The sequence below is a fragment of the Beta vulgaris genome, chromosome 4 (genome assembly GCF_026745355.1).
Source record: "Beta vulgaris subsp. vulgaris cultivar EL10 chromosome 4, EL10.2, whole genome shotgun sequence".
In the NCBI taxonomy this organism is placed as follows: Eukaryota; Viridiplantae; Streptophyta; class Magnoliopsida; order Caryophyllales; family Amaranthaceae; genus Beta; species Beta vulgaris.
The window spans coordinates 52282101-52296509 of record NC_079205.1 but is presented as its reverse complement, the minus strand read 5'-3'; the positions used below and the strand labels follow the sequence as shown (position 1 = coordinate 52296509).

The window sequence follows — 14409 nt, the reverse complement described above, 5'->3', positions numbered from 1 at the left end:
GCCTCTATTTAAAGACGGAAATAGTAGAATTTATAGTCATATTATAAACTTGTAGTATTTTTTAGGCAATTGTGAAACATGGCGTATATCTACCATATGACTAATTGTTCAATATGGATTGATGTTAATTGAGTATTTTACATATAGATTCAGGATTTTATTTATAAAAAAAAAAATTGGGGGGGAATTTATGATTGTTTGAATATGTGAAATAGAATTGATGTTACTTATATAACCTTATTTTTTTAGAAGAGGACTTATACGATTATATTCCTAAGTCATTAAATGGCTTTGAGTGTGGCAGTAGAATAAGTACTTGATTTACATTTAAGGAGTGAAAAGATACATGAAAAAGTTTCTTCACCAAGTATTCATGTGGTATTTCAAAATTCATGAAGTACCTCTATTACTTTAGAAATGCATCAAGTAACCTTACTATTTCAATAAAATACATGAAATGCCCTTAATGACTAACAATGTCAAATTTCCGTTAGTCATTAATCCCAAATAACCCCTCTAACCCTAACCCTAACCCCTAACCCCCGAACACCTAACCCTCACCCTAAACCCTAACCCTAACCACTCAACCACCACAACCCCTGCCCTCCCCCCACGAGCACCCCCACCCCTTGCAACCCCCCTTTCTACCCTCCCCTACAACCCCCTCCCCCACCCTCACCCCCGGATTAAAGAGAATAGAGGGAAGGAAAACACAGAAGAATGGCAGAGGGCAGAGGGCAGAGGGCAGAGGGGGGAGGGGTTGTGGTGATTGGGTGGTTATGGTCAGATTTAGAGTGGGGGGTTAGGGTTAGGGTTAGGGTTAGGGTTTTGAGATTAGGGTTTAAGGGATTAATTAGGATTGATGACTAATGAAAAATTGACACCGTTAGTCATTAAGGGCATTTCATGCATTTTATTGAAATAGTAAGATTAACTAGTGTATTTTTTAAAGCAACACAGGTAACACACGAATTCTGAAACACCACAGGGGTACCTGGTGAAAAAATCGAAATTTTAAAGACAATTTAATTTTTGTTATATTTACTATCTTCATGGCCATACAGTGGTTGTTGTAGGATCAATTTCATGTGATTATTGAAAATATAAAAGTTAGGTTTGTTAGCGCTTTATATTTGGGCCTTAGGTTACCCACAACAATGAAAAAAAAAATTCTCGTAATGCTCTCTCTTTTACGAGAAAGACTCATTGTTAGGAGTGTCAAATAAGAGTTCTCTCAAATAAAAACTTTTGTCTACCAAGAAAATGGATTCCTTGGCAGTCCTTGTGCCTCAACATTTCATTTTTGAACGCTTGTTCCAAAGTTTAATTTATCATTAATCCCTCTCTCTTTATGACACGAGTCTTTTATCTTTCAACTACGTCTCTATCCTGTTTTTAACATTTGTGTCGATCGCAAAATGTTGTGCGAGACGAGACCCATAGGCATGGGAGAAACGACATGGGATGGCAAGGCTAGCCCCTGCAGCTCAGCCCCACGTCCTATTTTTTTTAGTTAGGTCTCTGTAGATATTTTGTTTATATATTAAATGAGGTCATTAAGTCTGTTTGCCTAATAGTTAAGGACTTGGTGAAAAGTTTAAGTACTTAGGAGGCCGAGCACTCTTGATAACAAAAATTCTACTTAACTAACTTTTTTTATTTTTTATTTCCTCCATTTATTTTGTTTAAAAAGTAACTACCATTCGAACTTCTCACATTAATTTCCTTGCTTCCCCCCGCCCATAGATCACAATCTATGACTAAACCATAAGTACTAGTCATCCTATAGCCAGAATTAGAGTTGGTCACCACACTCCACACCACTCTTTTATCATGATTGTGATATTTGTATGCTCATAAATCATACTTAATAACACCTTCTCATGACAGAATTTATCATGAATGTGTCACTCTAATCCAAAATAATATAAACCATCATGCAAATCAGATCAAACAAACAAAACACACATTACCCAAAACAGTAAAAAAAATTACTCCCCAATTAGGACAAATGCCAAAACTTAGTTACCTCTTACTCTAAACTAATCACAAGTGTCATGTTTTACATGAGGCCTCTTGCATGGTCACTTTCTACTCTTTTCTATTGTATTTCTAAGCTTCATCAGTCTTCCCCACTAATTTTATTAAGGTGATTCCCTAATAAAATTACACCTAAAATTCATTCCCATTACCGCAATTCTATTAACGAGTTACAGTTTTACTCATAGATCATAGTCTAGTCTTTACTCTCCAGTTACTAGTACTCTTCTTTATTCTGCTGACTGCAAACCCACCCTCCATCCACAATCTCAGGTGATCTCTCTCTCTCTCCTCTCTTTACTCTCTTCACCCCTCACCAAAATTTAGCTACATTTTACCTTCTGTTCTTTGTACAGTAAATTTTTCACTTGCTTTTTTTTTTTTTTTACTAATTTGGCTTTAAATTTGTGATGTTGTTGCAATTTGAGTAACCCAGTTTTATGTGCTTGTGATTCTATGCTGTGTTTATATGTAACTTGGCTAATTTGGATATAGTACAAGAGAAAGAAAAAAAAAAGAATTCATCTTTGTTTTGAGCTACTGGTTTTTGCTTGTTAAGATTGATTGATTAGTGGCAAAGTGATCCCAAATGTTGTTTGCTTCAGCAATTACATTGAGATTATTAGAACATAAATCCTGTTTTTACTTAATTTGTCTCAATTATTGTCTTTTTTCCCTCAAAGCAAGTAGAATTTTTTTTCTGTTTTGAGTTTTCTGCAACTTCTTCTTTGGCCTTTAAGTGGTTGTAAGTAACTTGTAACTTTACCATGTCTTTTTATCAGTTTTTGAGCTTCAATTATATATATAAAAAAAAAAAAAAAAAACATCGATTTTATGAATATTTAGGCAGTTGTTAGATAGTAACAATGTAACATATAGGTTGAAGTTTTCTATGTTTTAGAAGTTAGTCCAATGAAGTAGGAGATTATTTCATTTTTAGTTCTTTAGTGGTGTCTTATGCTTAGACCTTAGTGGTAGTTTATACAGGTTCAACTATCCTCGTCTTTAGGTTGAGTTTATGTAGCTCCTTTCCTAATATTTTAGATAAACAGCCTAATCCTTTAGAGTACTCCCAACCATTACCCTCCTTGTGGGTTATGAGGAGTTGAGGACAGAGAGTATAAAAGTAATATTAGTTTATTTGGAAGGAGAAAAAATTTGGCCAAAAAATTGGTGTTCAGCTCTTCATGATGGACCAAGAAAAAGAGGAGCAAAGAAGGAATTGGAGGAGAGACAACATATGTGGGGATAGGTGGAAGAGTGAGAAAGTAATAAGATAATTAATAACCACAAACTACAGGGCAACCATTGGTTGTGCTCTAGTCAAGAAGCGGATTGAAAACTTTCGATGAAATATAACAAGTGTAGTGATTGATTTGATGGGTAATAACACCAGATAAGGTAGTGTTCAGTTCAACTTATTTTTACTTATTTTAGGAAACAAAAAATTAAGATAAGTTCGAACAACGTCAGATAATAGAAATAGGTCAAAATCAGTTGAATAGAAAACACCCTTAAGTTATATAGAGGTTATTATATTAGCAATAGTGTCCCTACCCATGATGAACTAAAATACGTGGTGCTCCAAAAATTTGATAAAATCAGCATGTCTTTTTATTAGTTTATTGTTAATTAATAATAATAAAAAAAGGAATGGTCTTGTCGGAGTTGTTCATAACAGCTGATGAGAGAACGCTAACTTGACAGCTTACTACTAGAAGCAAATGCGATTCACTAATCCTCTTAAGAGCAAATTACATTCAAGATTTATGAAATGAATAGCATCGAACTATAACATGCTAAGTTCTAACAAGATTTGTGATTGATTTGACATAGAATTTGGTACCTGAAATCCAGATATCAACGATAAACGAGATGAATGCAAATGATGATTGTTACTTTCTCCTTTACTTCATCATGGGCACATATTTTGGCCCTGATCTTAAAGAGGAAAGAACCAAGATGTCCGCTTTACAGAGGATAGCGGAAGGTCTTCCACCCTACACACTGGAGCAATTAGCAGGATCCCACATGAGAATGTCTGAAATCGAGCAAATTTACTATTATCTACTAAGGAAAGCGGACAGGTCACTTGCAGTCAAAGTACCCATATTTAAACAGTTTGTCCAAGGCAATCATCCTTCCGGGGGTGAGGACTTTCTGACACTCTTTCCTTCTCATTTGCATCCCCTAACCGAATCACTCAACCACAGTAGAATCATAGCAAATGTTGTTTTTATTAGAAACCCTGCTATCTTCTACATCAAACAAGAGGATATTGAGAGGTTCAAGAGACTAACCAAGCTAGAAGATTTCTTCATAGAAAATAATGTTGCTAGACTGCCTAATGGTATCTTTCTCGAGGATGATGATGATGACTCAGAGGAAGTGCCCATTCTAAAATACTATCGTGGGTGTCAAAGGAAACGGCGATTGGATGAGATTTTGCAGGCTGAGAATCTGAAATCACAGCAGTGTTTGAAGGGGTGTGATAGTGCACCTAAGCCACTTCAATTGGCTTTGCCACCATCTACGAAAGTGAGAGATGGTCCTGGTATAGTTATTCTCCCTTCCCAGCCAAGCAGGGAGGAGCTACATCGCATTGTAGAGATAACAAGAAATGCGTATGCAGTGACTGGAAGTGCGGCCAAGGGTCAAATTGGGTCCGGTATCGGATTGATGGACATTGGTGAATCCGAAGATTCATACCTGTTCCGTGTTGCTCTTCCAGGAGTTAAAAGAGAAAACAGTAAGTACTAAACTGACTATACACATCTCTTTCAAGCTTTCACCAAGTTCTAGCATACATGAGTTGGGTTAATTTAAGTCCAGTCTTGAATCTAACTTGAAACACAACGTTTCCAGTTGGTTTTGGCTACTTTTAGGCTTATTTCAGTTCCAGCTCACAAAATCATAGATAAGTTGCACTTTACTACTAGTCCTAAGATTGCATTTGTAACCCAATTGTTGGGTTGTTTACGCCTTTACGGAGATTTCGGATGGATCAGAGTTTGCCAGCAAAATGCAGAACTGCTGCAAATTCATTTGTGCTTATAACTACTTCTTGATCTTATAAATGCAGGAGCATTCCAATGCGAGGTTCAGAGCGATGGCAGGGTGCTGATAAAGGGAGAAACAATCACAGGCGAGAAGCAAATTCTCCGCTACTCTCAAACTTTCGTCATGCAAACACAAAACCTGTGTCCATCAGGACCCTTTTCAGTCTCATTTCAGCTTCCAGGTCCAGTTGATCCTCAACGATTCTCTGGTAAATTTGGTTCCGATGCTATCCTCGAGGGTATCGTGATGAAGCAAAACACTTCAACAAGATTAATTAAATCTGGTAGTAAACCATGACCTTTAATAACCAGAAAAACATGTCCCATTGCTAACCCAATAATCTATGTTGTTTTTTTGTTGACAGACTTGACAGCATGTGTATATATTTTGGAAATAGCCAACTTTCATATGATCAGACTGTAAGAAGACTCATCCTAAACAATAGTACTTCATCTTTGTCTTGTGCTAGGGATATCTAGTCAAAATAAAAATGTTGCATTTTGGGAAAGGTGATAAAGAAAAAAAAAGGGCTTTTAAATTTAGATCAAAAAATACCTAAATTGGTTTTCTTTAGAAAACAGACGAACCTAAAATTGGTTGTTGATGATACCTCTTCTACATTCCTTCTCTTTTCGTAACCTGAACTTGGAGAAGAAAGAGATCGGAGCACAATTGGAATTCTTCCACTTCTGTTTGGATCAAAAAGAAAAGTAAATACAAACACGGCACCACCACAATCAGTAAAGAACAGGATTTGATTGAGCTTAGGGGAGTATAAAGTTTCGACCAAAAACATCGAATGAAGATCGAATTTGTCAAATTTCAACCGAACACACCAAATGTAAGTCCCTTTATTTTTCTCCATGCTTAATGTGAAATTTTTCATTTGGAATTGAACATCGATTGGTTTAATTGTTCTTCCATGCCTAATGTGAGTGGAAATTGTATAGTTCAGTTGAGAATAAAATTTCGACTATGAACCCATCCTTGAATGAGCTTCTTCAATGAAGGCTTTGACATTATTCCTGTAGTACTCCTACAAGGGTGCTCCGAAAATAAAGACGACAACTTTGAACATGTTTCCATGCCTGACACGAGTAATCTCGTACGAGTAAGCGAGCAACATGAAAACCCAAAGGGTGGCTGCTTACCCTGCAAGTATCACGCTTCCTCCACAAGTCCTCAAACAACCAAAAGCTTATTAAAAAGAAAGGGACCATGAAAGCTTCATGCATTTAAAAGGGCAACCCTTACACCAATCATTCACAAAAGATGAATACAAATAGAAGAAATCTCTACATGAACAGCAATAACACGTTTGTAGGGATAACGCATGCATTAACTCTTCCAAAAGGCTTCAACAGCAAGAAAGAGAGAATACAAAACTGAAAACAGAAGAAACTGTCCTGTCCTACTTATGCATTCTAATTCGGTAAAGACGACCAAATAATCTCTAGTAGCAGCGCTATTAATGACAGCCATTAAATCAAGTACCTCATAGAAACAGCAGAGGTTATAGCAAACTACACAATGTTAACAAAAGATAGGTTCTATCAAAGATAAAGCTACTCTGATTTTATAGATTATCAAATTCTCGCTCTATCCCCCAGCTCGCATTCAGCAACTCTAGCATTTGCGTCCTCACTCCCATCTGCCAAGAACCAGCAAGAAGGTTTATTTTGTTAGAAATGTGCATATTTGGAAGAAAGTTCAATCACATAGACAAGAAGTGCAAAAATCCAGGAAAAAAAAGAAGAAGAATGACTGTTCAACTGGCCATGGAAACGGTTTCGCGGGGGAGGCAAAGTACAAAGAAGTCTTATAATTCCAGCAGATTTAAAATACACATACAAGCATGCGGACATCTTGAACATGACTCTTACTACAAACAAATTTTGCAAGTTGACCATTCATCAGGAATGCATTTGCTATATATCTGGATGTATCGTTTTTGTTCATTTGGAGCTCTCTTATTTGCTATTTTGGAGCCCCCAAATGAGCAACAAAATAATAATCTTGGATGTACTCTACGCACGGCACATCCGGACGTATGATAGAAATTGACTAGTATAACAAGGTTATCATAAGATATGGGGCGACTTTTCATGTAAAATTGGGTGACTTTGACCACTTTCTTGTAAACATCTTCTAAAGTTCAGAAATGAATTTACCTTGTTAGCAAGTAGAATAATTAATACAAGAGCCACCTCTAATTGGGATCTCCTAAACCACACCCTTGACCCTTGTTAGCAAATAGGACAACAAAAACAGAAGTGCCCTCTAAATGGGATCTTGAAAAGCCGGAATAGGCATGAATTTAAATTTCAAAGGCCATGCATCAAGTGATTTTGCATCTAAATGAGTAAACGAACTGTCTCAAGTCCAGTTTATATTAAGGTGACAACTTAAACAGACGTTTTGGTTACAAAAAATCATCCAAATAACAAATTTGTAACCCCTGTATTCTGAATGCAGATTGGTTAAATCATCATTTCATAAAATCTTTTGCAGTTCGAATTAGTTTTAGATTGAATAACTCATAAAGAAGTTTTCAATTAAGGATAAAGCATTAACAATCCCAAAGCAAGTGCATATGTCATTCTAAACTTCTAATGCGTCTTCCGCACTCTCTTTTATTTTGGTCAAGCGTTTAACAACGTGCTATCAGTCAGTGGGTAATTTGCTATTAAAATAAGTCCAAGAAGCAAAAGCACCTACCTTTACATTGAAGCCTTGAAGGATGCTAAGCATCAGAAGAAGATTGCTGCCGCTGAGGCGGTGCTTGAGGCCACATTGGCTGACCCATGTATGGCTGCGACTGCGCCGCATATGGATTAGGATTTCCCATCATCACACTTGGAGCTCCCGCCTGGGCTGGATTCTGTCCTGGCGGCATATAATAGTAGGGGAGTGCATCTGCAGGCCCGGCAACAGGCATCCCTGTACCCCTTGGGAGAGTGGCAAGCACATCATCTTTCAAATCTTCCCTTGGCACAATGTCCACCAAGAAGTCAAAGATGTCGGTCCTCGTGATTGCTGCTGCAATATCATTTTTCTGTAGGGTCCGTCGCTTGTTTTCCTCAGTGTGGTTCCATGATCGCAGGGTTAATTCAAGTATGAACATCTCACATGCCCGAGCAAATACAACAGGAGCCTCAGCGGAGATCATCCGAACATCCTCGTCAGCCTTCATGATCTTCTTGATCCGTGCCAGGGGAAGGCTGTGGTTCTTAAAATCAGATACTTTCTCAATATCCTGGTACTGGCTCTGCCAGAATGACTGGAGTTGCTGTTGCAGCTGCTGCTGCTGCTGCTGATGGATCTGCTGGTAAGCGAGCTGGTGCTGAGCCATCTGTGCACCAGAAGGCTGTGCAGAACCATGGAGGGGACCCACAGACGTAACTACTGGTGCCCCAGTAACTTGATTTGGTTGGTATGCCCCACCATATGGAACTTGGCCCGCACCACCCACTGTTCCTACGCCCGGGGCTTGGCCATGCCCTTGCTGGTCCATTCTGCAATTAACACAAAATATATAACAAAAAGTCTCATTCAATCTAGAAATTATCAAAAACAATGTTTAATATCTACACTCAGGCTTCACGATCAGATTCGTAAAGTTTGAAGAAAGATCAAACAGAGGACCAAAATGCAAAATAACAATTAAAACAAGAATTCATAGCAATATATGGGTATTTCACAATTGTACTTGACAGGGTCGCTTCATAAAGTTGACAATATATCACCCCAAAGACATTCAGGAGTATAGTTAAGAGCTTTTGCATTTTAGGTTCATAGGTTGGTTGCTACAATTCAAAGATGAAATTCAACTGTTAGCATCGAAACTGAGAGATGCCAACGACGACGACTACCCTTAATCTCGTGCAATCCATCTATTATACTGACTAGTGCCAGTTAAATAAAGAAATCAAGGAAACATAAGTCAAGATGGAAGAATAAACTTATTATGTGATGCCATCGAGATGAATCATCCAAACATCTGGCAAATTTAATTAAACTACGAAAATTTGTCAGAAACAACCTTTTAAATACAATTTTTGGCGAGAAACAACCTTTTAAAAAATATCTTGCAAAAGAAGACCTTAAGAAGAAAATGTTTTGCGAGAAATAACCTCGACCGATTTTTCGGCGTTGACCAAGCATTTTTCAGCATTGACTCGTTAAAACCAAACACGTGGAGTGCACGTAAACTGCATCTTTTATGTTTCAACCTTGTTTTTCTCCATTTTTCAACATTGACCAAGTATTTTCCGATGTTGACTTCTTCAGTATATGAAGGAAAATTGAATTGAAACATAAGAAATGTGGGCTACGTGTCTTGCCATGTTTGGTTTTAGTGACTCGAAGCTGCAAAATACTTGGTCCCGCAAAATGGGTCTAGGTTGTTGCTTGCAAAAAAAATTACTTCTAAGGTCTTATTTTGACAGATTTTATTTAAAAGGTTGTTTCTCGCAAAAACTTGTATTTAAAATGTTGTTTCCGGCAAATTTTCCGTTACACTATTAAAAAAAAAAACATGATAATACAACAAAAAAATGTAAAATGAGATGCCACACCAGCATTACAAAAGAACAATACAAGAAATATTAAGCTCTCTGTGACTGCAATATATGGAAAAGAACATTGACCCTACCAAAGAACACAAATAAATAGGTCAAAATTGCTAGCTTGATGAAAAAATGGAATGGATCCTAATTAACAAGTTCCACTCTAACAGCCCAGAAAATAAGTCTACCTCAGCCCATAATACTAATCTACCAAAACCAGTCATGCAGCATATCTACTAACATAGGTCATGAAGCAGGGAAGGATATCAAGACTAATAAATCAGACTGAAATAACCTGATAAAAGATAAAAATAATATGACAAATAACTTGAATCATGAAAATGAAATGCAAGTTCAGGCAACAGATTATACACACTCCATTTTTCGAAGATCTACTCACTTACCATTTACATAGTCTCCAATGCACAATTTTGACCATTAACATCGATTATGTATTTGTAAAAATTATGAAAATCATTATAATTTAATAATTCACGTTAAGACAAATCTAACATCTCACATGATTTTATTGGTCATATGTATAAATTACAAAACAACGTCAATTTTTTTTTAACTTTGACCATATGGCAAGCCAGCACAGAACAGAAATAAAAAAATTATATTTAGATTGCCTCCTCCAGTGCTCCTTTTACCATTTTCTTAATCCACAATCTGATATAAATTGTAAGCTTCTCCCCTAGTGTTGCCAGCTTAATATACCAGCAAATCGAACCCATCAAAAACTTCAAAAGCCTTGAACTTGAGTCAGTTCTAACATCTCATGAAATAATGCAATCAATCTCACAAGCTCGCGACGTAAGTGCTAATAATCCATGATGAAACTGTTCACTTAAGCAAATACAATAAAACAATCCTCCAACATAGCCATGTCCAAAATACCAAATTTCAAGCATAGCCAAGTCATTCACTACTCACTACATCTACAAGAGATAGTATTCTCTCCTAAGTCATAACACTCCACAACTGTAGTCTCACAATCGCCCTCTACATGTCTCATTTTTATGAGAAGACATCTAAGAAACACTTAACTCCAGTGATGCATAGAAAAAGTTCAATGTCAAAAAAGACATCGTAGAAGAAAACGAAAAATTTACTACAGAACAGAGAGCAAGAAATTTTAAGCACCACTAAATTTTGTTCAGGCTTCTATAGTTCTATTACCAAACCTCTGTCGGGTGATTCTGGGAATAATGTTGTAAGGAGACAATCAAGAAACACTAAACTCCAGTAAGCGTAAGAAGAGAGAAGTAAAAGAGTAGCCGTAGAAGAAAAGCAGACATTTACTACATAAAATAAAAGAGCAATACATATCAAGCACTATTAGAAATTAATTAAGGCTTTTATCACCAAAAAGCTGTTGGATGATTTATAGTAAAAATGTTTTGGAAGTTTAGGGAAGAGGAGATTCTCATGAAACCTTCAACGACAATCCTCAAGAATGCTCCAATGTTTAAGCTACTAATTCCTATCTGTTGGAAGCATACACCAAAGTCACCAATAGCATGTCCTAGTAGCAAATTGAATTTATGAAAATGAGCATAAACACAAAACCAATTCATCAACAAATTATTTTCACATAGCTACATCTTATAAAAACCAACAGCGGCATGTGTATGTCCCCCCCCCCCCACACACACACAAAATCCCCTTATACAAACAAAAAAATCATAAACAGTTCAACTTTCCCATCTACCACAGCATATTCCCATGTTGCCAACCACACCCATTCTAGCTGCAGCTTATGCCCATCATGCAAACCATGCAGAAATTCCTTAATTGCTGGAACCACTACAGGGATCATGCAGTAATACACCTCAATGAACAAGGTAAATTCATCTCAATCAGCATTTTAATCTGATTGTCCCTTTAAATTCTTTCAATGGCCTCTCACATCTAGCAATAAAACCTAAACTCTATCACCAAGAGTAATATATCATCTTAGATCTACCTTGTGTCCATTAGATGTTCAATGTTTAACAATTTTGTTCGACTGATTGACTGCATAATCTCCTTCCAGAAAGAGTATTCATTGAGACGCCACACATATTTGAGATTAACAGGGTGAATTCAATCCAAAACAGTCAGAGTTCCACTAATCATCTTTATATGAGATGTTTTGGAAGAATCAAATGAAGATTCTTCAGCCCACTAGTGCGTCCAATTGCATCCTATATCCTATGTCGGATCCTCATCACTCAGACATGGATATGGATACTCGGACACTTGAATTTGGGCCAAACCAAGGAACTTCATAAAATAGACAAGTCAAACACTTGGGCATGTACATGCCCAACATGGGTAACGAGTCCGGGTAACGTAGACTATCTCTATAAGCAATCAAAATAAGAGACACTAGTAGCATGAAACAATATGCAACGCCACCTTCTTAAGTAGCAATGAGGTAAACAAAAACCGAACTTGACTTCCAGCACAAACGGAATATAAGTGATAAAAATCTCTGTCAGCAACCAAGAACTTTAAACCTTAAACTCTTGATCAGCAATAAAAGAAGGATGAATATGATCAAAACATAATTTTCTCGCATACACAACAAGGTCACAATATTTTTCAGGGATCCATCTAGCAACCCTGCCGACCCCAACCCTAAAAGTAGAAGAAAATCCTATGCTCCATTTTGCATCTACAGGTGCTCCTTTTGCTACATGATCCTTGACATGGGTTAACAAATCTATGAAGATCCAAATCTAGAATCACAAAAGGTACTCTAGCCTATATCCTTGTTTACAACCTCAATTATCGAAGTGAGTCAATTCTTGGCAACAAGCTTGTGCACTACCCTGTTTTGTCCTCTTTTTGTTTCAAAAAGAACACTATTGCAACGTACCAAAGTTAAACATGTTAAAAACAAAAAAAAATTACAACTACTCATTCAGATCCACGATAAAGCTAAACCAACAATCAGCTATAATAGCGCATTTCTTACTCTCAGCATCCTAAAATGGAGTGTTTCTATTTAAACCATGCTTCTAAACTCACTTTCTTAAATCGATAACAAATCACTCACAACTTGACACCCCAACTACCTGTAATCAACACTTCCCATATCTTTCAATGAACCTGCACTCTAACTTACCTAATATTTCTTTTGTGAATTCCAATTTCACAAAACAGTCTAACTGGACACCCCAAGTAGGCGACCACGCCAGATGTAAGAGGTGAGATAGGTGAAAGAAAAAAAACCTCAACTTCAACAAATCTGTTAAGATGCAAACAATATTATGGGGACACACCAAATTTCTCACAAAGTTAGATATTACAAACATGAAAAAGTATACCCTTGGCAAAGCTGAAAATACATACAAAGAGTTTGTCAAAACTAGTTGCTTAGAGGGAGTGAGACAAACGCAAACGTTGGTTTGGAATTATTGGACATCTTATTATAGGTGGTCCAGAAAGACCTCCCTGTTCACACTTACTTAAACATGTCTGCTAAGCATAAAAAACCAGGGGGAAATAAGCCAATAATCAATAAAGAGCATATTCAAAAGAACAATTCAACAAGACTAAATTAAACCTTGATTTGACAAGAAAATACAAGAGGTAGAAAACAATTAATGAACTTGAAAATAGGCATAAATTGCAATAAAAATGAACTAACCGACCGACAAAACATCAATTTTACTTTCTGGGTATTCAAGTAGCTGCTATATACAGTATTGAAAATGATTGAAATCACAAAAACAAACATTTACTTGGATTTCTGTTGTCCAAAACTTGCAAAAAAATTCAAATTGACAAAAACCCACAACAACAGGGTCCAAATTCAATACTATTATCACTCATTGAACTATAATCCAACAAATTACATGCAAATCAAAAAATTTACTCCTCGAATTATACCCATGCAAAAAAAAAACGGGAGACAAAAAATTTACCTTAATCAATAAATAATATGAAATTCCCAGTAATTGTAGCTCTTCTACTGAAACACCAACACCTAAAAACTGGAAAAAAGAACAAAAATTAACCCCATCAAAAAAAAACCCATCAAAATAAAAATTAAAAAAAAACAACAAAATTGCATGAATTAAATGCATTAAAGGGTGCCCAGAAATTAAAAATGTTGTCTTGGAACATTGATCCCATGAATTGGGGAAAAAATAAGCGGGAAATAGTACATAAGATAACAACATAAGAAAAAGATCGTTTTTTTCCTGTTTTTAGGGTTTTGATTTGATATAAATAACCTCAAAAAAAGAAAAAAAAAATTGGAGAAAATGAAGAGAGAGAAAGTATAGAAGTACTTGCAGAAGTTTGAAGAAGGGGCTACGAACAAATGATTCTTCTGTTGTTTCGTTTGATTTTTCCTTTTTTCTTTTTCTCCCTCTTTTCTTGCTTTTTCTGGCTCTTTAATTTCCCTTTTCTTTTTTTTTTTTTGTGTTTGATCAAAAGCAAAGAAAGGAAGACGAAAAAGAGAGTTCGATTCTGTTCTGACTTAGCAATGTCAGAAAATAGAGTATGACGTGGCCTAATGTTTTTGAAATTAATAGTAATAAATTGTATTTTAGCTTTTCTTTTTAGGTTTTGAAGATTGACTACTTTACCCTTTATGGAAAATGGAAAAATGACATTGCCAATTGAGAATTAAATAGTTCTATATGTCCTACTCTCACTTGAGTCACTTCACTAACTTATAAACAAGTTAAAAAGTTGCCCACTTTCCCTAAAAAATCCCAAGTAGAAATGTAGGATTGTCGAT

General features: G+C 36.3%; 2 protein-coding genes across 7 annotated transcripts; one reads left to right on the top strand and one right to left on the bottom strand.

Moving 5' to 3' along the window:
- Positions 1-2218: 2218 nt before the first annotated feature.
- On the top strand, positions 2219-5568 carry LOC104890862 (hypothetical protein). Of its 3 annotated transcripts, none has more exons than XM_010676477.4 (3): positions 2219-2313; positions 3877-4789; positions 5123-5568. In XM_010676477.4, the coding sequence occupies exons 2-3, from the start codon at positions 3916-3918 to the stop codon at positions 5395-5397; spliced, it is 1149 nt and encodes a 382-aa protein (XP_010674779.1). In that variant the 5' UTR covers positions 2219-2313; positions 3877-3915; the 3' UTR covers positions 5398-5568. The 3 variants fall into 3 exon arrangements, with proteins under 3 accessions (XP_010674779.1, XP_010674780.1, XP_048499258.1); XM_010676478.4 differs by having other exon boundaries at positions 2227-2313; positions 3898-4789; XM_048643301.2 differs by lacking the exon at positions 2219-2313 and having other exon boundaries at positions 2330-4789.
- Positions 5569-6318: 750 nt separating this feature from the next.
- LOC104890863 (nuclear transcription factor Y subunit C-3) lies at positions 6319-14161 on the bottom strand. Of its 4 annotated transcripts, XM_048643302.2 has the most exons (5): positions 13955-14161; positions 13586-13654; positions 12784-12906; positions 7819-8615; positions 6319-6751 (listed from the first exon to the last, which is right to left on the bottom strand). In XM_048643302.2, exon 4 carries the CDS (start codon positions 8612-8614, stop codon positions 7844-7846), a length of 771 nt encoding a protein of 256 aa, XP_048499259.1. In that variant the 5' UTR covers position 8615; positions 12784-12906; positions 13586-13654; positions 13955-14161; the 3' UTR covers positions 6319-6751; positions 7819-7843. The 4 variants fall into 4 exon arrangements, with proteins under 4 accessions (XP_048499259.1, XP_010674782.1, XP_010674783.1 ...); XM_010676480.4 differs by lacking the exon at positions 12784-12906 and having other exon boundaries at positions 13955-14160; XM_010676481.4 differs by lacking the exon at positions 12784-12906 and having other exon boundaries at positions 13959-14160.
- Between the last annotated feature and the right edge of the window lie 248 nt (positions 14162-14409).

What these genes read in the sequence shown, in the direction of transcription:
- LOC104890863 (XM_048643302.2), bottom strand. Translation starts at nt 8,614, where the DNA reads ATGGACCAGCAAGGGCATGGCCAAGCCCCGGGCGTAGGAACAGTGGGT.
- LOC104890862 (XM_010676477.4), top strand. Translation starts at nt 3,916, where the DNA reads ATGAATGCAAATGATGATTGTTACTTTCTCCTTTACTTCATCATGGGC. An exon ending in AGGAGTTAAAAGAGAAAACA is followed by an intron (nt 4,790 to 5,122) that starts GTAAGTACTAAA and finishes TTATAAATGCAG; the next exon opens with GAGCATTCCAATGCGAGGTT.